The 22,736-nt window shown below is 45.9% G+C and overlaps 1 protein-coding gene across 4 annotated transcripts in view; it reads left to right on the forward strand.

Moving 5' to 3' along the window:
- LOC148036812 (NADP-dependent malic enzyme-like) overlaps window positions 1-22,736 on the forward strand; it is a 214,256-nt gene that overhangs the window by 44,704 nt on the left and 146,816 nt on the right. For all 4 annotated transcript variants that reach the window (XM_087675709.1, XM_087675707.1, XM_087675708.1 and 1 more), the window contains exons 4-6: window positions 13,392-13,543; window positions 13,653-13,758; window positions 14,331-14,396. In XM_087675709.1, the coding sequence (XP_087531835.1) occupies window positions 13,392-13,543; window positions 13,653-13,758; window positions 14,331-14,396 (324 nt within the window). The remainder of the gene's footprint in view (window positions 1-13,391; window positions 13,544-13,652; window positions 13,759-14,330; window positions 14,397-22,736) is intronic.

Genomic DNA, 22,736 nt, shown 5'->3' on the forward strand with positions numbered 1-22,736 from the left:
TGCCATAGCCAAGATCCATGTTCCATATGAGATGTACAAATGGAGAAATAGATGGTATGCTGAGAATCAAGTGATGATAAGCTGTTGTAGAATACTCACCTTCTACAATGGTGGACAAGGATACTCACCTCCAAGTACGGTGGACATGGATATGCACCTCCATGAATGGTGGGAGGATGTGACCTCAAGAGCTCCACAAGGATTTGTATTTCAAAATGATCAAAAAGGTTCCCACATTTGGCCATACTCCACTATTTATAGCTAACCCTAATTAATGTGTCTAGCTCCTAAGCCTAGGTTAAATTTGCTTTATTACAAGTCATCCCGGCCTAAAGAAGCTTTATCCTCAAAGCTTGAGAAAATGGGAAAGAATACAATGGATGAAATAGTAGATCAAAGCATATGTGGCTAAAAAGATCCCATGATCGATGAAGCTCCACAAGAAATCTATAGTGAATTTCCTGCATGCTGGCATAACCGGGCTGCCATAGTAAAATAGGCATAACTTTCGATAGACACATCCAAATTGGACAAATGATATGTCATATCGAAGTATATGATGTAGGCTACCCTCTCCAAGCAAAAATCCATGATTTTGACAAAGATAAATCATTTAATTCCATGACAGGAATTTAATACAGCAAGTTGTATTCTACAGGAAAATCCATCTTCTTCAGCCGTTCTCCCATATAAACCATAAAGAAACCATGAGAACAAAGTATCATTAAGTTTTGTATGTAGGATGCCTTGCTGCAAATGACTTTCTCTTAATATAAGACCACCCGGGTCATATGGAATACCAAGATAATAACCATCAAGAGAAGTAGGATCCCAAACATTCTTCTCATGTACATCTACATATGTATTCCAATCAACATCTTCTTCTATTGGCTGTAGCATACCAAAGTTGTCAATGGGCTGATAGAACCCATCATGTGTTTCCTCAATATCTTCATGTGATGCCTCAATATCTTCATGACATATATGATCAACATAATCCTCTTCAACATCATCATGAAATATATGTAAACCTTGAGTTTGCTCTTCTTGTTGTACACTAATGTACTCTTGATAAACTTTGTCATGTGTATCCTTTTGCTCTTCATCTTCATCTTCATCTTCATCTTCATCTTCAGCTTTATTTTCAACTTTGTCTTCAACTTCAACTCCATAAAACTCTTGTTGTTGAACTTGGTAATCCCCTTCTTCATATTCACTTGAATCCTCCAAAACAATGGCTGTAGCAAAATGTTTGTTTCTGCAGTAGTTGCCATGACTAGGAGTCCATCGTTCTTTACATTTATAGCATATGAATTGCCGACACATTTCCTTCAACTCTTGGTGAGGTATAAGCCTTCGTTGAATGCCATAGGGAGTAGGAAATTCTAGGACAGCCGATACTTTAACATGCTTTGCCTTGCATACCTTTATGTGACCACAAATATCCTTCTCCCCGCATTTATAACAAAACCCTTTGAAGTGATATCCTCAAACATATGACTTGACACATAGGTGCCATGTACATTGTTGAATGAGAAAGGATGGATGGGTTCTTCTTCTTCAAAATGATTATCCATAACGCATGCTGGCTGACCTTGGTACTCTGCATAGTGTATTCCACAGGCATCATTTGCTCCCATATTTTCTCATTTGCATAAGGTTGATGCTGCCCATCAGTCTCATGAAAATAACCATGATTATGATCATATGAATGCTGCCCCATATGGTAATTCCCTGCATACTCTTACTGACCATAAGGAGAATACCTATGAGATCTATCATCATAAGAACAATGCCCTTGATACAGACTCATTGCTTTGGGGCTGACTCGACTGATGGAGTCTGCAAGTGTTATGAGCTTGTGTCTTGAGTTGACAGCAAAATGATATTACGAATAATCACAAATTCTTTTGTGTCTGAAGACTTTGCTGAAGGGCACAGATCTAGCATGCGAGACAGTGCAGAAATGGCTACGTTGATACATTTGCATGAGATGGCCTCATGAGAAGCAAGTGTCAAATAATCCGTCTCAAAGTCGGGACATTTGAACATCTTTTCTACCTGTTTTAATGCTCCTTCTTCGTCATTGGTCTGTAAAGCAAGTGCATTGGAAAAAGTCTCATTAGGAAGATGGAACTCTCGCGCTCCATATTCTCCGATTGACCAGCCACAGGAACAGATGAGTGAGTATTCCCAACTTCAAGGACATTCTTATGGAGGACGAGGGGGAAATGTAGGGGGAGATTTAACTGGTGACACTGCTCATGTTAGATATTCAGCAGAATTAAGTCCTGCAGTGTATGGTGATGGCACAAGAAGTGGTTATAATGAATATGGTAGAGCTGGCTACTCTGAACCTTTGAGAAGCTTTGATGCTGAACAAGGGATGTTTCAGGACAGGAGAGAACAGTATGGAGAAAGCAGGTATCAAGAGTCTGGCAGGCTTGGTACGAGTGATTCTCAGCTAAGAAAGTATGCTGAAGACAATGCTGCCCTGAGCTATGGTGACATTGGTTGGAGGGGAAGCACGGGACAAAAAGATATCAATAGAACTGTTGTAGCAGAAAGTGTTTCCTATGTGGAGTCAGGCAATAGGGATATGAGAGATTCAGGCAAGTTTGGTGGCCATGAGGCTGGTTCATATCCTGAGCCTGGCAATTTCTCACAAATGAATTCTGGTTGGATCGGGCAGGCATCCCCGACTGCAGGAGATTATGGAAATGGGAGAGTTGGGGATGGCAGTAGAGGTGTTCCTGATTCTGCTAGACGAGTGTACAACATGACTGAGCGGGCTGTGGACCCTGACTCAGGGTTGAATTCATACTCCCACAATGATGTTTTGTACCATTCTGAAGGGCATAAGGGTAGTCAGAGCTTTATTACGCATACCTGCTGATGGTGGAAGGCTGCTGACTCCTCGTGTTATCCGTAGTGGCTCAACTGTTCATGAAGCTGGTGGGGCTGCAAGCATGATGCCCTTGGAATCGGAAGGCAAGAGAGAGGCTCCAGCAACGCTTACTTCCAGCTTGTCTGCTTCATCTGCGTAGTCGGAGGCCCGGTCGTACTGGCCTAGCGCAATGTGACAAATGCAGAGAATTCCGAGGTAAAGCGTTTCAAGCTGAGGTAAGCTTTCAAGGCAAGGAAGGAAGTGCTCGCGTGATCAGGCCCTGCTTTCAGAAGAGAGACGCATTTCAGCACGCTTTCGAAGTTCTCATTATGGAGATGCCCAGCAGCAAGGTATCTCAGGACCTTGACCTTCAAGTTCGTCAGAATCTGGCCATCTTCCTCCGACCCGAGCCCTGTCGAACCGGGTTTCCCCTTCTGGCTGCAGATCAACACACCTTCGGAGCAAATCTCAAAGGCTTGCTCCAGATGACTGACGCACTCTGCAGCTCCAGATGACTGATGCAGTCTGCATGCGACGGCTTGTCAGACCTTGCAAGCAGCAATTTCCCGTAATGGAAGAACTGCTCGGTGAGTTCTTCATACTGCTCGGCGGGAGAGGAAGGCTGGAGCATACCACGTGCTCTGCCTAGAAGGCTGCAAGCGAGAGCTTTTGAGAGAGCTCCCATGCCGTTTTGGCACGAGAGACGTAAATTTCGAACAAGAACGACTCCTCCTGGACCACGACCTGACAAAGTTAGTTGGAGTCTGCCATTATCCATTGGATCATACCAAGAACCTCCATCTTGACCAAGATCATGCCAAGAACCACCTTCTTGACACAATTCTAACCACGTTTTACTGTGCAAGTCACCCCCAGTCAACTAGACACAGAAATCCGTGGTTCTAACCAAACCAAACCGTACTGTAATCAAATTGTACATGCTGTAGCCAAATTGTACATGGACAATGACCTCCCAAGCAAGGTCATAATCATGAAAATTGATGTAACCAAGGATCAAAGACACAAGCTTTGATACCAATGTAATAAAGCTGACATCTCATACAAGAAAATACACAATATCTAACATCTAATGCTGACAATAACAAGAAATGCTACTTCCATAGCCAAGATCCATGTTCCATATGAGATGTACAAATGGAGAAATAGATGGTATGCTGAGAATCAAGTGATGATAAGCTGCTGTAGAATACTCACCTTCTACAATGGTGGACAAGGATACTCACCTCCAAGTAGGGTGGACATGGATATGCACCTCCATGAATGGTGGGAGGATGTGACCTCAAGAGCTCCACAAGGAGTTGTATTTCAAAATGATCAAAAAGGTTCCCACATTTGGCCATACTCCACTATTTATAGCTAACCCTAATTAATGTGTCTAGCTCCTAAGCCTAGGTTAAATTTGCTTTATTACAGAAATGCACAAACTCACTCATGAACTGAGTAATTTGCTAGCATGTACTTGGAGCCAAAATCTTATCATAAATATAGATGATTCTATATAGATGGCTGGGCTTGTGATAAAATGGGTTTGTTTGGAGGGATTTATAGGAACCACTAACAGCATAAAAGTTCCTATTAATGTGTACTATGATGAGGATTTGTGGGAGGTTCTTAATGGGATGTGGGGGTAAGGCCCTTGTTAGTTGGTAGGGCAGGTAGGGACTTGGATGGATCTCATCAAGAGATTTGATCTTTTATAGAAGGAGACTACAAGCAGGAGAGAGAGGGCCTCTTAAAGAGATGGTGGGCTGCTAGAGCTTCATTGACAGCACTCTAAACAAAGGAATGACAGCCAGGATGCAGGTGGGTTGATGAGACGAAGCATTCTGCCAAAGTTGAAATAGATGCTGTGCTGGAGGCCAAATCAGAGTATAAGTACATGTGAGGCTTCTTTTTGTGCATAGGCAGGGGACAAAGTAAACAAAGAACTTTTTCGCACTACAAGTCCTAGATACTCTAGATAGGGTGTTAGGAGAGTTGAGAGAGGAAATGGGTCTCCCTCCCAGGGGCTGCAGGAGGTTGGGCAGGTGGCGACAGATTATTATATTGCCTTCTTGGGCTGGACGACCAGACCTCCAGGCTTTGACTACTATTGTTAAGAATATGTTGTGCTAAAAGAGGAACTAATATCCCTCATTTATGAGAGCCACTCCAACAAAAAGCTGTAAGTCTAGCGAATATAATGCAATTCTAGCATATTTAAAACCACAAATATGGCCAAATCACTTTGTGCTATTGATTTCATTACCAAACTAGGCTCTAATTATTGGAAAATAAGAGTGCACATTGATGATTAATACATTATAGTTGATGGGTAAAATAAAACGACATCATCTCGGGTATGCCTTAGCTATGAAGGTACTTCTAGTAATCTCCTTGGCCCTCATGTTGAGCCTACTTGCATTGCTTCCTATTGCATGTTTGTTTCCCATTACTACTTTTCTGTCCTCTAGTTGCCACCTACTTGTCTATTATGTGCTTCTTTTCATGCATTGCCCTTGCCACCCTTGGTGTTACCCCACGGTTGCCAATTGCACCACCAGTTTTCCTAGCCTTGTTGCTGTTCTCTCTTACCTCCATCATTAGCCACATAGGCTCTTGTTTATAGTTTTGACTTGTGTGATACACATAGAAACTGTACTTGCACACATGACATGGTCCAAGCCATACAAGCATACTATTAGAAGAATGGACATCAAGCTTATGTACTAGCCACAAAGCCAATAGGCCTCTACCCAACAACAAATTGTCATGCCCAGCTTCCACTGCACGGACTGGTTTCCCTTTAGGGGTGAGACTGGTATCTCTCGCTTTCCAAACTGTAAAGTAGTAGTTGGTTTTACTGTATGGGATTTTGTGTGCATTCGTACATCTTTGCATGAGATTTGAGTAATACTTCTCTCACTCTTGAGTTAATTGTAATTGAACTTAGCCTTAAGGAACTTAGGTTGAGTAGAAGTACTCTCCCCCCCCGCCGCGGGTTTTGTTTTTTTTTTTCTTTTTTTTTTGGGGGGGGGGGGGGGTGGGGGTGGTGTTGGGTATTTTACTCGCGCCTTACTTACGCCTACGCTCATATGGGACTGTCGGTGATCAGTAGGACACTGGGGCACTTTTTACTCTCGGTAGGAGAGGTTTTTTCCCCCAGACTTATGGTCTTATTATCGTATGTACTTATGTGCTTATGTTACACACATTTGGGCACTTAGTGTGTGTCGGGTGTGAACACCCCCCTACAACTCTAAGGTTTAAGGGTTGTACTTTGTACTTTCAGATTACACTCATTCAGTCTATTCTCTTGGGTGTCGTGCTTCAACTGTGTCTCTCTCACTCTCACACTGTCTACTGAATCTGGCTGTACTTCGATCCTCTGCTCTCACATTTGGTATTAGAGTGGTCCTCGCCAGTTTTGTCCCCGTGCCGTTAGCTCCAGCCGTCAGCGCACAGCTCCGCGTGCCCTGCCCAGCGCGCCACCTGTAAGCTGGAGGCGTCGCCTCCTCTGCACAGCGAGCCACCCGCCAGCAACTCGCAAAAGCCTGAACGTTAGCCCAGGCACTGTTCTCTTGTCAGACAACGGCGTAGTCAGTAGTCAGCTACTGCCACGTCGTCGTTAGATTACGCCTGCAGCAGACGTCACTCACCGTAAACGCCTGCTCGCGACTGCTCATCCCGCCCGCCTGATGACCAGCGACCTGCCACTTTGCTTACGACCAGCGACCAGCGACATGTCACGTCAGCTCGCGCACTGTTCGATAGCGCAGTTTTCGACAGTCCTGCCCGCCGTTTTTGACCACGTGCAGCTCGCCTGCCCGCCTGCCCGCGTCAGCAGCTCGCGACTGGTCAGCCCGCCAGACGACCACGTCAGGTGACCATGTCAGCCTGTCCTGCGCCAAACTGCCCGCCTACCAGCACACACCAGTCTGCTCCACGTCAGGTGCAATTTTAAACAATTTTTTTTAAATTTCAGCCCAGAACATAGTTCTGGAAGCGGAGGTTCACACGCGGCAACAGAGAACAAGTGCAGGGAAAAAATTTCATGCAAATTTCTGGTCTGGATCGTGAAACATTTTGGGGCTTTTGTGTATTTGGAAGACAGTTGCATTTGGACTACTGATACAGTCACAGAAAGACTGCTTTTGACAGAAATTTTGGCAAAAATTTTGGGGATTTTGACATAACAATGTTGCAGTGCACTGTTTGCACCTTGGGAAGCGTGCATTAAAAGACAGTTTTCTGACAGAGTACGCCCTTGCAAATTAATTGCAGAAACGTATTTGCTGCAATTTCTGGAAATTTGCAGATTTCCAGTTTGTACTGCTTTGACATTGCTCATTTTGTCTTTGGAAATTTGTCATCATGGCAAATCAGGGAGGTGATGTTTTTACGTATGTATCCAAGGAGGACAGACTGGACGGAAACAACTATTCCCTTTGGTCATTCATGATGAAAAATGTATTAGTGGCCAAGAATTTATGGGATTATGTCAGTGGAGAGGAAACTCGACCAGGAGTTGTAGCTCTTGCTACTCCTCCTCCCCATGGCGCACGTGGACAACGGGGACCTCAGCCCGCTCCACCTCAGCCACTTCCTCCAAGAACTGCAGCTCAAAAAGCTTGGGATACCCGTGATGCACAGGCCTTGTAGCTGATTGCTCTGGCAGTTCAGCGGTCCATCATATCTCATATCCGTTCGGCATCTTCTTCACGAGATGCATGGTTGACTTTGGAGCATATGTTTGCAGGAAAAAATGAGACACGGATCTCTTTCTGGAAGAAAGAGTTGGAAACTCTGAAGATGCATGAAGGTGATTCTATGCAGGATCACTTAAACAAGATTCAGGACTTGAGGGAGCAGCTCATGAATGTAGATGAGTATTTTTCGGATGCACAGTTGATATCCACCACCTTGAATTCCCTACCTCCTTCGTACTTGTCTTTTCATACTGTATTGAACCTCACCATGAGGATTGCTGAGCACCCACTCACTTTTATTCAGTTGGTTAGCTTGCTTCTAGAGGAGGAGCAAACACGGAAAAATAGTAGTGTGGATGCTATAGTCTCTGAGCAGGCTTTTGTGGCAAGACAGAAAGGCAAGAACAGCAAGGTGAAAAATGCTCCACAGAGTTCTGGCACTTCAGGCACATCGCAGAATCAGTCACAAGGGGGGACGCAAGCAAAGAAAGGAAAATGTCATTATTGTAAGAAGCCCGGCCACTATATCACTGAGTGCAGAAAGCGCATTGCCAAAGAGAAGAAGAAGGAGTGAGGAATGTGTGTTTCTACTACTCCTTCCACTGCTAGTGAGTCTGCGTCCTTTGTTGTGGACAGGGACTATTGTTTTTACACTTGCAGTTATGACATCTCTTGGGCCGATAGAGCACTTAGCTCTACAGAGGATGCTGACACTTGGTTCTTTGACAGTGGTGCTTCTAGACATATCACATCTCGCACAGATTTGTTTGCTTCAGTTAGTGCACCTCCCGTTGGGAAATCGGTACAGTGTGCCAATAATGCATCATACCCTGTTCGTGGTATTGGGGAGATTCAGCTCACAGCCATTGATGGCTCTACTCTCCGCCTGCAGGATGCTTTGTTTGTGCCTGGAATAAAGAAGAATTTGCTTTCTATTTCTTCTTTGGCACGTTGTGGTATGCAGGTCACCTTTGATGATGACCGTTGCATGGTTTGAGAAAAAGAATGCATGACTTTGGTCTTGACAGGATCTTTGTGTCATGGTTTATATGAGTTGGATGCTCTTTCAGTAGATCAGTCAGCATACTTGACATCCACTCTTACTCCTACTATGATACAGGCGGAACTTTGGCAGCTTGATGCTTTTACAGCGTACTCAGATGCTGGATGGCTTACCCCTCTTGGAGAGACCTCCCGAACACTTATGCGAGGGATGCATTTTGGGGAAAATGCATCGGTTCTCATTTCCTCGTGATGTTGCTTTCAGGGCAACAACCAGATTGCAGTTGGTGCATTCAGCTGTTTGTGGGCCTATGCAGACCATGTCATTGGGTGGTTGTTATTATTTTGTGACATTCATTGATGACTTCACACGTTTTTGCTGGGTCTATTGTTTGAAAAAGAAGTCAGAAGTGTATGATGCATTTTTGGCTTTCAGTGCACTTGTTGAAAACCAATCTGGATGCCACATTAAGACTCTCCGTTCGGACTGAGGGGGGGAATACATGTCCTCTATGCTGAATTCTTTTTTGCAGCAGAAGGGCATAGTACATCAGTATACTATAGCTTATACTCCACAGCAGAATGGGGTAGCAGAGAGGAAAAATCGGTCACTCATGGAGATGGCCAGATGTATGCTGAAGGCAAAGAGCTTGCCTCATAGTTTTTGGATGGAAGCAGTCATGTGTGCTTGCCATATTTTGAACAGATGCCCTACCAAAGCCTTGAAGACCATCACACCATTTGAGGCTTGGAACAGCCGTAAACCTTCTGTTGGTCACTTTCGTACCTTTGGGTGTCTTGCCTATGCCCATATTCCACAGGTACTTAGAAGAAAATTGGACAACAAGGCTGTTAAGTGCATTTTTATGGGATATAGCAATGAGAGCAAAGGCTACAGACTCTATGATCCCATTACGAAGAAGGTTTTTGTCAGCAGGGATGTTGTTTTTGATGAAAATCAGAATTATCCTTGGCTGGTTTGGACACATATCAGGCTGCCCGTGATGTTTTTGAAGGGCTGCTGCCCATTACTTTTGGTGATTCAGCTGGAGGTTCACAAAATGAACCTAATGTTCAGCCAGTTGCTCCTATGGAAAGTGCAGAAATTCAGCCATTGGCTGATCGGAATATTCAGCATCATGCTGAAACAGAAATTCAGCAAGAACTTGCACACAGCCAGGATGCTAGACAGCTACCTAGATGGTATTTGCAGACTATGCAAGATAGTCCTTTGGATGCACCCATGGCTGGTCGTACTAGAAGGCAAACTCGTTTGCATGATTCAGTACATACCATGGAGTTTATTATGGCAGCAAGTACTTTTGATAATGAAGAGCCTGAATGTTATGAGGATGCACAACAGAGTGTGCATTGGATGGCAGCCATGCAAGTTGAATTAGATTCTATTACTAAGAATCGAACTTGGGATTTAGTGTCCTTGCCATTTGGGAAGAAAGCCATTGGAACAAAATGGGTCTACAAATTGAAAAGAAAAGCAGATGGATCCATTGATAAATACAAGGCACGGCTGGTAGCTGAAGGCTACGCACAGAAAAAGGGCATTGATTATGAGGAGACATTTGCTCCTACTTCCCGTATGACGACCATCAGGTCTATGATTGCTTTGGCTGCACATTATGGTTGGACAGTCCATCAGCTAGATATCAAGGCTGCATTTTTACATGGGGAACTTCAGGAGGAAGTTTATGTACAGCAGCCCATTGGTTTTGCAGTTGAAGCCTCAGAACATTTGGTATGCAAGCTCAAAAAGGCACTATATGGTTTAAAACAAGCTCCTAGAGCTTGGTATGAAAAGATAGATGCTTTCTTGCTTGGTCAGGGGTTTCTAAACAGCTCATCTGAGTCTACCCTTTACGTATGTAAAGAAGGGGGGATCTATGCTGATTTTATGTCTTTATGTTGATGACCTTTTGCTCACTGGAACACATGCTGATCAGATTTTAGCATTCAAACAAAATTTGCAGCAAACTTTTGACATGTCTGACTTGGGAGTTTTGCATTACTATTTGGGCATCCAGTTCATACATAATGCTCGAGGTATTGGGTTATCACAGTCACGGTATATTGGGCAGCTTCTTGAGAAATTTGGCTTACAGGATTGCAAGCCAGTTACTACTCCCATGGAACCTGGACTGAAACTGTCATTACATGATGACAGTGATTTGTTTGATATACATACATATGCTTGTGCAGTTGGATGTCTTATCTATCTATGCAATACTAGGCCGGACATACAGTTTGCAGTTTCAGCCTTGAGCAGGTATGTGCATCAGCCACGTATGTCACATTGGCAAGCTGTCAAGCGTGTTTTCCGCTACTTGAAGGGTACTCGTTCTCTTGGGTTGCTTTATGCCAAGGGGGGACCACTGCATTTACATGCTTACAGTGATTCTGATTGGGCTGGTGATTATGATACACGTCACTCTACTAGTGGTAATTGTTTCTTTCTTGCCACTTCTTGCATTTCTTGGCTTAGCAAGAAACAATCCACTGTTGCCACATCGTCATGTGAAGCTGAATACAAGGCAGCTTTCACCACCACAGTTGAATGCGTATGGCTTAGACGCTTGCTGGCTGATTTGGATGTATCTGTTACTGAGCCTACTCCTTTGTTCACTGACAGTCAGAGTGCCATTGCAGTGGCACGGAACCCAGTGTTTCATGCTCGCACAAAACACATTGAGATTCACTATCACTTTGTCAGAGAAAGGCTACATGCAGGTGATATCAGCCTTGTCTATTGTCCTACCACCAGTAATGTGGCAGACATCTTCACCAAAGCTCTTCCTCGTGACAAATTTGAAGCATTTCACGATGCTTTAAATTTGATATCCTTTGGTGGCGGATGATCCTTGTACTCTTGATCACTCTTCACTCCAGAGGGGTTTGTTGGGTATTTTACTCGCGCCTTACTTACGCCTACGCTCATATGGGAGTGTCGGTGATCAGTAGGACACTGGGGCACTTTTTACTCTCGGTAGGAGAGGTTTTTTCCCCTAGACTTATGGTCTTATTATCGTATGTACTTGTGTGCTTATGTTACACACATTTGGGCACTTAGTGTGTGTCGGGTGTGAACACCCCCCCTACAACCCTAAGGTTTAAGGGTTGTACTTTGTACTTTCAGATTACACTCATTCAGTCTATTCTCTTGGGTGTCGTGCTTCAACTCTGTCTCTCTCACTCTCACACTATCTACTGAATCTGGCTGTACCTCGATCCTCTGCTCTCACAGGTGGTTGTGCACATCTAACCCTCCATCTCTTCTTTGCGGCTATGGCTGTAATTATTTCTAAACAATTGTTATCTTCAGCCTCAATCTTTCATTCTTTTTGTGAAATATTTAGTTAGTGACAGAAGTGAATGTTTTAATTGTTCAACATACTGTGTTGTATGGGGGGACTTATGTGGCACCAAGGTAAGTGGCCTGCATCATTGCTTAGCAATATCTTTTTAAATGGACAAACACCTCTGGATTTAACAACATAGAGTAACTTGTAAGTAAGCATGACTTTAGGGTATGTTTCTGTTGCTGTGAACTTGGGCCAAAGGCCCACTGATATCTTAGTTGTACACTTTAGGACTGTTATATAACTTTGTGGTTTGGAAATTTATAGGGTAGTCTGTGTCTAATTGAGGGCTCCGAAGTTAGAGATGTCTAACCTGCAACTTTGAATTTTTGATTCTTTAGATAGAAGCATAGTAGTAGTAGCAGTTGATATGTCCAGAAAGAACCTACTGAAGTGGTTCATCTGAAACTCAATCTGCAATTGTATAGCAAGCTTGATCAAATAATGGTCTTGAATAGACGTGTGTTCAGTCCTTGAAAATTTGAAATATTACCAACTAATATAGTCATATGTTTGTTTGGTATGTGCATATTGTGATGCTGCTGTATAGGTACATATTTTTGGTCTTGTAATCAAACGATTGTCCCACAGATCAATCATTTCAATCAAGCGCAACACTCACCTTTTTCTCTTTAAAAGTAGTTTTATGATTCATATTTAGTCGTACATTTAGCCTCTTGGCCAGCATGTACATCAATGAGGTCACATTCTCTCTCGTGAGATACATGTACATGTACCCTATGCTGACTACTGTCAAATTTTTTTCCATGGAAAGAAAATTCTGATAATGAAGTTTCAGAAGAAAATCCCCCTGGGGTTAAATACAAAGTACAAGGAAGTTTCCATAAGGGGCTGCTAAGTACATCATCAATGGTTGAGTGAACAACCATTTTCAAGAAAAGAAAAATCTAATACATGTACCCTATTATTGGCTATCAATTTTTTTCCAAGAATGGAAAATTCTTGTAATTAAATCTCAGAAGAGAACCCCTGAGGTAAAATATAAAGTAGAAAGAAGTTTCCATAAGGGGCTGCTAGGTACATCATAAATACAATGGTAGACTGAACAACCAGTTTGGTGGGCTATAATGCCAGACCGTATGTGGTTCTAGGAGAAAGAAGGTGCTAGAGTTCCATGACTGATATTATTGGCTATCATGGCTTTAGATCCAGAGGAATCTATCATGCTTTTGTCAGTCTCAATCTTTTAGCATTAGTTTAGGTAACTTTTCTTTGCTTCTGTCCAGGTGTACTGGGGCATTGTATCTCTTGGGTATCATAGGCCACTTTAGCCTCCCCAGAGATGTTAATGTAGTCTAATATCCCTTTTTCTTCTCGTTGATTGTTGTGATGGGAGTTTTTACTCTTACCTTAACTTGGGACTTCAACCACGTTGTTGTAATCTCATATCCTACATGGTAGGAACGAAATGAACGGCTTTTCTACAAAGTCCTGATTGACCATGTGGAGGAATTGTTACCTATTGTTTACACACCCACAGTTGGTGAGGCATGCCAAAAGTATGGATCCATTTTTCAGCGTCCTCATGGCCTGTATATCAGTTTTCAAGAAAGGTATGAACCCACTTTCCATTTGAGCTATAAACCCTTGCTAAGTAAGGTTGAAATTATGTAGGTTTGTTATGTGCTTTTGCAATGACTGCAATTTATTTTTCTGTTGCAGGGGTAAAATCTTAGATGTACTGAAGAACTGGCCTGAACAAGTTGTAACCGTAATTGTTGTGACAGATGGTGAACGTATATTGGGACTAGGTGATCTAGGTTGCCAGGTAAATAGACCAACGCCCATGGCTGCTGAAGTCCATTTTTTATGAAGTCTTTCTGTCAATATGATAAACCATTGCTTGTGAGACCTGCATATCATCAGGCAAAATAGTTCGTGCAGTGTGTTTTGTTAACTTGCCATCCCTAAACCTCAACAAAACTGCTCATCTGGATTGTGCAAAAATGTTGTAAGGAAGACAAGTCAAAGTCTAACGTGAATGAAAAATAGTTAGTAGGTTTTGTGTCCTTGACAATTATAATGTAAATGTATAATGTCTCCTTTAATCCTCTGCTTTGACATTGGAATAGCCAGAGTACTACTTTTCAGATAGCAGTAGTTATAGGAGAAAGGACAGTGAATGCTACCATTTGTGATTCCTATGCTTTATACTGAAAGCTTATTGATTATTTAAACCTTCAGTATAGACTTAAGGTGGAAATGCATAACTGAGGTATCAGTAGCATTCTCAACTGTGTTTTTTCTGTACCTGTTGTCTGCATGCCATGATCCTTCAGTGTGCACTTTGTTAATAAAATAATTCTGCTTGATCACTTACGATTCCTTTGTGCTAAACAGGGAATGGGCATTCCGGTTGGCAAACTTGCTCTTTATACTGCACTTGGTGGTGTAAGAGATTCGGGGGTAAAATGCTTTCATCTTTTCTTTTATTGTAGCTATGTAATTTTGGTAGACAGCTACCCGAGCGAGACATTCTGTTTTACGGTGTTACATTTGTACTGTTTGATGAGTTTGAGAAGTGTTTTATACATATGATTTAGATTCCTAGCTTTTGAAGAGAGTGCATCAAAAAGCTTTGTCTGTTTAATCTAGAAAGAGGTGCATGCACCCTGGACATGTGACTCTGCAGGCCTCATGGTGAAAATAGGCCCTGGAAAAGTGTTCTCATGTTACCTTTGAGGTCTGACAATCTGCATTCCCCTTCGAACTAGGAAAGATGGAGACTGCTCTTATTCTTTGCCAAGAAAATCAATAAATCTCTTGGGACAGTATCTTACTGTCTGCTTGAACTATCTATTTCAAGAAATAGATAGTTTCTTTCCTGAAAAAAGAAAATTCTGGCAATAACATCTTGGAGAAAATCCCCCTGAGGTAAAATGCAAAGTACAAGGAACTCAGTAAAGAGTATCTAAGTGCATCACAAATACAACGGTTGCACCAGCAACCAATCTGGTGGGCTATAATACCAGACCATCTAAGTGACCGTATGGAAAGAAGCACCTGAATCCCAGGTCAGGTTTTAAACGATTTTGCTATTCTCAAGTAAAAATCGTTTCTTAGAGTGGCGCCTCTGGATTTGGGAAGGAAGGCCACTTGATGAGCTGGAGTGGGATCCGGGAGAGTGGCTTTGGCCGGCCACTGTGGTTTCCAAGAAGCCACCGAGGTTCTTGGAGTACACCGCCAGGATTGGCAGACACGTATTGATGATGGAGGATATGGATTGGGTACCGTCACGTAGCAGGCATTGGGCGAAGCACAACATCACGGAGCCATTCCGACGGACCTTTTAGCGCCGCCTATGGGACAGTTGGAGGCCGAGGAGGGTATCGTATTTTTTATGACTGGTGGCAAATGGAGGCTTGGCGGTGGGAAGCTGGCTTGCCCAGATGCAGGAGGGAGTTTGTAAGTGCTGCACACAGCAGTCTATGGAAACCCCAAAGAACTGCCTTTGGTCGTGTGAGGCGGCACAGCTCGTGTGGAGAGGAGTATGCTGCATCCTTCGCCGTATAGCACCCAGCCTTGGATGTATCTCTTGGGGAGCTTTCTGCTGGCAGGCGGTCAGCTAGGGCCGTCACCTTCTGTATGAGGCCGGGATGCAGGATACGATATTCATTATCGAGGCAGGGTTGTACGATATTCATTATCGAGGCTCTACCCATCCGCCAGGTACTGGAGCCCAAAGTAGACCGCTCTGAGGTATGGGAAATCATAGGGAGTCTTACTAGTTGGCATATCTGGAAGGTGCGGTGTCAGGTGGCTTTCGGCGCAGAGAGACTTTCACTACAGGCGATCTTAGCAGAGCTCTGGACCTTCATCATCCACTCCCTTGGAGGCTGATGGGATAAGGTGCAGGGTGAGTCCAGGACTCGTTAGGAGCTCCGAGGTCATTTCATGCACACTTGGGGCGGCCAGGACCTGTTCTTTGTGATGCAGGCAGGTAGCCCTAGATGGCGATACACCCCCCCTCCATGGCTTCTTGCCCCTATCCCACCCAGACCGCCTTGAGAGGCTTGTATATATTATGTATTTGTGACTTTCACCAGCTCCAGCTTGGTCTGTTGAGCATGAGTACTCCATTGTAATCAGTTTTTTTTGAGTAATATAATCAGCCACATTTTACAGGCAAAAAAAAAAACTTGTTTCTTGGTAGTGGGAGGGTCCATTGCTCATGGTGATACATGTATGATTAGGAGCAAGCCCTCCACCCCACATCCTGTTGTTAGAGCAAAGCTAGGGGCAACACCTATAGTCACAGAGGCACTCTTCAGGGCAATGGGTTTTTGGCATAGATTATGGGAGCACCCATGCCATAGATACTCCAAATTGGCATTAAGCTCATCTAGACAGCTAGTAGCACTGAGAAAAACTATTGGTTCTCATAGATGACCATTTGGATGAGCCTACACGGCTTGGATATTGATTGCCTTTCACCTTTTGACTATAGCCTTGATTGACATACACTTTCTCTCAGCCTATCAGAGCTAAAATAGGTGATCAAAGCTGATATCTTGAGGACTACACAACACTATTGCGAGACCCAAAGGCTAGCTCATCCAGACGGATCCACATAGAGAGCATGATGGACTTTTTTCATAGATTAGACCTATTGACACTACTAACCTAGTAGACACAAAGCCACCCTGCAAACACCTTCCACTCCATGCCATAGAGTCACATTGGACAGAGCCATTTCACTTCATTGAGCACGATGACCCCCTCTACTAGGACCACATCCAAGGAGGTTGCCACAACTCAATCAGAGCCATCATTACGAGGCTCCAGAGACTCACCACCATGCACATCAATTGAGTAGTTAGGGATCACATCATCATGTATAGATCTTGAGGTCAGCTATAGCCTATAGTCTCCACCATAGTTTCTGTAAATAGTTCTATTAGACTAGGACTTCCTTTTCATTCTATTGATGGGACAGTGCTAGACATGGTTGTACTATAGCAGAGCCCCATTGTATAGTTATTCTTAGCATTGTTTCACAGGCCACTTATTTTATTGTTATCTTCACCTTATTGATGAGATGACATTAGACATGGATGTACTTTGGATATGTGTGTGTGTGTGTGTGTAAGTGGGAATTAAGCTTCCATTTAGGTATGCGTCCTTGGATTGCTATCGCATACTCAACTCTTGTTGCAGTTGCTACCACCGTATTCTTGATCTATCCAATTGGTCAAGGAAGCTTCTCAAATGGTATGCCTCTAGGCATTTCTGGTACTTTCAATTTTATGATTGTTTTCCAAGCTGAGCACATCCTCATACATCTTTTCCACATGTTGGGTGTAGCTGGCGTATTTGGCGGCTGTCTATTTAGTGCGATTCATGGTTCTTTGGTAACCTCTAGTTTGATTAGAGAAACAACTGAGAATGAGTCTGCTAATGCAAGTTACAAGTTTGGTCAAGAGGAAGAAACCTACAACATTGTAGCCACTCACGGTTACTTCGAGTGGCCCCGGCACAGACGGCCCGCTTCTACCAATGTACAGAGTCATGATTTTCAGCATGATTGATAGATGCATTGATAGTACCACTTGGAGCATCTATCACCCCTATGGTCCGCCGGCCGAGGGCCATCATGGGGGACTGGAGTTCACCATCCAGACCGGTGGCAAAGCGCACTTGCATGCCTCACAGTCTCTCCTCCTCATCTGCAGCATCCACACAGACAAATGCCTGTTCAGTCAGTCACAGGTTTCCCCATGAGCTTACATCTTGCATCTTGGAATGTGAACAGTCTCCACTACAGTGGGGCACGTGGCTCCAAGAAGTTGATCGTTCGGCAGGAGTTGCAGCCTGCGCTTGCTGGATAGATCGACATCTTGCTTTTGCAGGAGCATAAGCTCACCCTTGCATAGGCTCAGTAGGTTGGGAAGGTACTTCCGGGCAGCTCGCACACTTACTGGGAGCACGCCATAGGGGCCCACGGCAGGAGTGGAGGCGTATGCACCTCTATTGGCCCGAGTCTCACCACTTGTGTATGAGACCACGGGACAATAGTGGCAGGAAAGGTTCTATGGATCAGACTAGATATTGGGGACTCGTGTATTGGAGTCCTCAATGTCTATGCCCCTACGGAGGTTAGGGCATGCACTAGGTTCTGGGTGGAGATTGCAGCTGGACTCCCAGAGTGGACTTCTGGATTGTTGGAGGAGACTTCAACAACCTGGAGGCTTTGGAGGACCAGCAGGGCAGAGGAAGAAACTACTAGGGCATGGCTGGGGAGGAGCAGGAGGCATGGGAGGTCTTTTTGCTTGCAGTCGGAGCACGTGATGCCTGGAAAGACCCTGACTTCTATAGGAGGGAGAGGTCGTTGGACTTCTCCTGGGAATATAGGCAGCTAGGTGGAGCCCTGTCGGAGAGGTTGGACAGGTTTTATGTGGGAGAGTGGGGAGGCTCTCGTGGAGGCCAGATTGAGCAGTTGGCAGGCATCACATTATCCGATCGCTGCGCGGTTCTCCTGACACTTGACCCCCCAGCATCCGCTCTAGATACACGATCCTGTTGGATCCCTAACTCGATCTATAGGAGGGAGGTGTCGAGACAGATAGAGCAGATTTGGACTAGAGAGTGGGACAGGAGGGATCGGATAGCAGAGGAAGTTGCAGAGATCCTAGCCGAGTTAAGTAGAATCTGCCAAGAAGCAGCCATACAGGCTAGGCAACAGTGTTGGGAGGAGGAGAGAGCACTCTGGTGGGACCTTGCAGCCACGTAGAGATTATTGCAGGAGGCACCAGGGGATCCCACCCTCCATGCACAGGAGGTGTGCGCGCGTGCAGCCATTGTTGGCCTAGAGGATAGGCGCTCAGAGTTCTCTTTCCGCACCTCAGCAGCCTTTTGGGCGCGGAAGGGGGAGACGATGTGCAGGGAGTTCATCCAGGTGCACCAGCCCCGCACCGCGGGAGAGCAGATACGCAGCCTTCGGGATCAGTATGGGAGGACTCGTTCTAGCCCTAATGAGGTGATGGAGATTGCCACCGACTATTACACGCGCCTTTTCCAGCAAGGAGGCAGCTTCAGCTAGAGGACAAAGATGCAGACAGCAGGTATGGGATCACACCCCGTCCCTCGTCACAGAGGAGATAGGACACTCCCTCCTAGCCCCCTTCATAGAGAAGGAACTAGAGGAGGCTTTCCATACACAGGATGGGCAGAAATGCCTGGCGGAGGATGGCCTCTCTAAGGCTTTCTTCACTACCTACTGGGAAGTGGTGAAGGACCCCCTACTGAGGGCTTTCCAGGAGATCTTCACCTCAGGACAGATGCCAGCGAGTCTCGGCAGGCCTTATCAGTCTTCTCCCCAAAGGGGGAGATCGGTTGGAGCTCTCCCAGTGGAGAGCGATCACTTTATTGTCAGTGGCCTATAAGGCACTAGTAAAGATGATTGGTAGGCGATTACGCCCCGTGCTTCCAGATATCATTCATGACACATAGACAGGCTTTTCGAGGATAGGAGCATCCTAGACAATGTATTTACATTCTTTGAGGCGACAGAGTGGGCTCAGTACAGTGGGCAGAGACTCGCAGTATTACTCTTGGATTTCGAGAAAGCTTATGAGAGGGTGGACTGGAATTTCCTAGAGGGCACCATGGTGAAGTTGCGATTCCCCCACGCTTGGATTCGTGGGGTCTTCGGCCTGTACAAATCGGCCACTAGCAGGGTTCTCATAGGCGGAAAGCGAGGGGAGGAGTTTCGGCTTGAGAGATTGGTTCGATAGGGCTGTTCCCTGGCCCCATACCTGTTCCTTCTTTTCATAGAGGCGATGTCTCACTTCCTCAGGTCACGTATGAGCGGATTACGCGTCCTCCGACTTCTAGTGAGAGAGGAGACTGAGTTGTTAAGACTCAGAGTACGCAGATGACACATGCCTCTACATAGAGGACGATGAGGTGATGCTGGAGAGAATGAGGTTGGCTCTTGACGTGTTCTGCATTGCAGCGGGAGCGAAAATCAATTGGCGAAAGTCGGTTAGTTTCCTCACAGACCCGGACTCTAGCACGGAGTGGGGCGTCCACCTGGGATTTAGATGGGTGAGCAGAGGGCAGACCGTCCGATACCTAGGGTTCCAGTTTGGACTCGACATCACTCCTGCCCAGTCTAGGGTTCCAGTTCGGACTCGACATCACTCCTGCCCAATAGTTTCTTCCTGTCCTTGATTCTATTCGGAGGAAACTGACCTACTGGAGCACGGTTCACCTCTCACTAGCCGGTCGAGCCCTGGTGGTTAACTAGGTCCTCCTAGCAATGGCCTGGTACATCACCTCGTGTTGGTGCTTCTCCTCATCGTGCGTAGGGCAGCTTCGCCGCGGAATTTCCTTTGGTCTGGGTTTGATGGCTTCAGGGACTCCGGGGCCAAGGTGGCGTGGGCGACCATCGTACGACATCGATCAGAGGGAGGGCTTGGGATCATAGACCCAGAGTATTAGAGTATGGCCCTCTTGGGCAAGCTAGTTGTTCGTAGTCTCACACCAGGCGGGCAGACATGGAAGGTCTTACTGCAAGAGGGCCTCCAGGATTGTAAACCGAGGCTTGGCGGTGAGTGGAGGCCGTCTCTGAGATGGATTTTCACGTCAGCCTAGATTACCCCCCCTCCCCCCCCCCCAGATCACCTTTTCTTTGCAGCCTAGTCCGCGTGTGGCAGGGCCTCCGTAAGGCCCTAATCGAGAGCCCCCCAGGTTGCCAGGAGGAAATAGACCGTCAGCCCGGTGATCTGGAATCTCCAGGTCAAAGATCGGGAAGGGGCACAGTTAGGTGAGTGCCCCCACATCCAGTGGGCTGGTTGGGAGGCCGGCCCGACTTGTTTCATTAGGACATGGCGGGAGGTGTATAGGATGGCGGACGAGGAGGTGCTGCAGTGAGTATCAGGTTGCCCGAGAGGAGTGAAGTTGAGGAGAAGAGAGAGAGATGCAGCAATACCTCCGGAGTGGCTTGCCCCCCCAATATGAGAGACGATAGAGCCCGGGGAGGTATGTGCAGCTAGGTTCTCTCCAACAGGCATCCCCCTTCAGGTGGAAGGTAGAGTGGGTGGCGCCCCACAAGGGACCTTCTTCGCCATTCAGGTGGGGGGACGTCTGGCCCTTGACAGAGGGAATCAGGATGAGGGGATTGCCACCCTTTCGTGGAGGAGGATTCAGGTGGTGGGTCTTCAAGGAAAGACTTGGCGATTGGACCCCTATGTTTTCTAGAAGGAGCTCAAGGAGTGGCGCCTTTGGATTTGGGAGGGCAGACCACTTGATGAGTTGGAGTGGGATCCAGGAGAGTGGCTATGGCCAGCCTCTGCGGTCGCCAAAAAGCCACCCAGGTTCCTAGAGTACATCGCCAGGATTGGCAGGCATGTACTGAATGCAGGAGGATATGGACTGGGCGCCGTCACGCAGTAGGCACTGGGTGGAGCACAGCATCACGGAGCCCTTCTGATGGACCTTCTGGCGCCATCTATGGGATAGTTGGAGGCCAAGGAGGGTGTCGTATCTTTTATGGCTGGTGGCACATGGAGGCTTGGCAGTGGGAAGCTGGCTTGCCCAGATGCAAAAGGAGGGAGGTTGTAAGCGCTGCACACATCAGCCTCTGGAAACCCCAAAGCACTGCCTTTGGTCTTGTGAGGAGGCGCAACTCGTGTGGAGAGGAGCATGCTGTATCCTTTGATGTGTGGCGCCCAGCCTTAGGTGTATCTCATGGGAAGCTTTCTGTTGGCAGGCAGTCAGTCAGGGCCGTAACCTTTTGTATGAGGCCGGGATGCAGGACACGATATTCATGATCGAGGCGGAGTCATGCGCAGTGGTCGGTCTGGAGGCTCTACCCATCCGCCAGGTATTGGAGCCCACAGTAGACCGCTCGGAGGTATGGGAGATCATAGGGAGTCTTACTGGATGGCATATTTGGAAGGCGCGATGCCAGGTGGCTTTCGGTAGAGAGAGACTTTCAGCACATGCGACCTTAGCAGAGCTATGGACCTCCATCATCCATTTCCTCCGCGGCCAATGGGATCAGGTTCAGGGCGAGTCCAGGGCTCGTCAGGAGCTCCGTGGTCACTTCATGTGTACCTGGGGCGGCCAGGGTTTGTTCTTTGTGATGTAGGCAGGCAGCCCCATTTGGCGATATAATACCCACCCAACAAAACCCCACCCCCCCCCCCCCGCTCGGCTTCTTGCCCCTATCCCCCCTAGATTGCCGTGAGAGGCTTGTACACATGACGTACTGGTGACTTTGCTTCAGCTCCAGCTAGTTTGTTGAGCATGAGCAATCAGCTTTTTGAGTAATATAATCAGCCACATTTTACTTGCAAAAAAAAAAAAAAACATGAGACACTCTCATACAATAGTGAGTCGCTGGCTGCATGGGCATTGGTATTAGCTCCCTCTCTCTAGCATGGCTTGCACTCGAATCTGTGAGAGTGCGCAACGGAAGAAGAAACTCGAACACAAAGGAAGAGAGAGAGAGAATTTGCAAGAGGAGAAAAAAAGAAACCTGCACTGAACAAGGAACAAATGCTGAATAAAAAAGGAGGATTGATTAGTCCCTGTACGTAGCCCATAGCATTAGTGAGGGCACCAGATCAGGCTGATGATGACCGTAGCACCGAAGATGGAGGAACGGAGTCGGAGTGTGCACCTGCCTAGGAAGGAGGGAAGATGTTAATCTAACTAATTGCCAAGTGGGAAATGGCTATAAGTAGCCAAAAATCCCAAAAACTGGCCGACTTGAAACTTGGGGCAAAAAAATGACCAAGT

Source organism: Lygodium microphyllum, chromosome 4 (genome assembly GCF_053477565.2).
Source record: "Lygodium microphyllum isolate KBCC chromosome 4, Lygodium_microphyllum_v1.1.10, whole genome shotgun sequence".
In the NCBI taxonomy this organism is placed as follows: domain Eukaryota; kingdom Viridiplantae; phylum Streptophyta; class Polypodiopsida; order Schizaeales; family Lygodiaceae; genus Lygodium; species Lygodium microphyllum.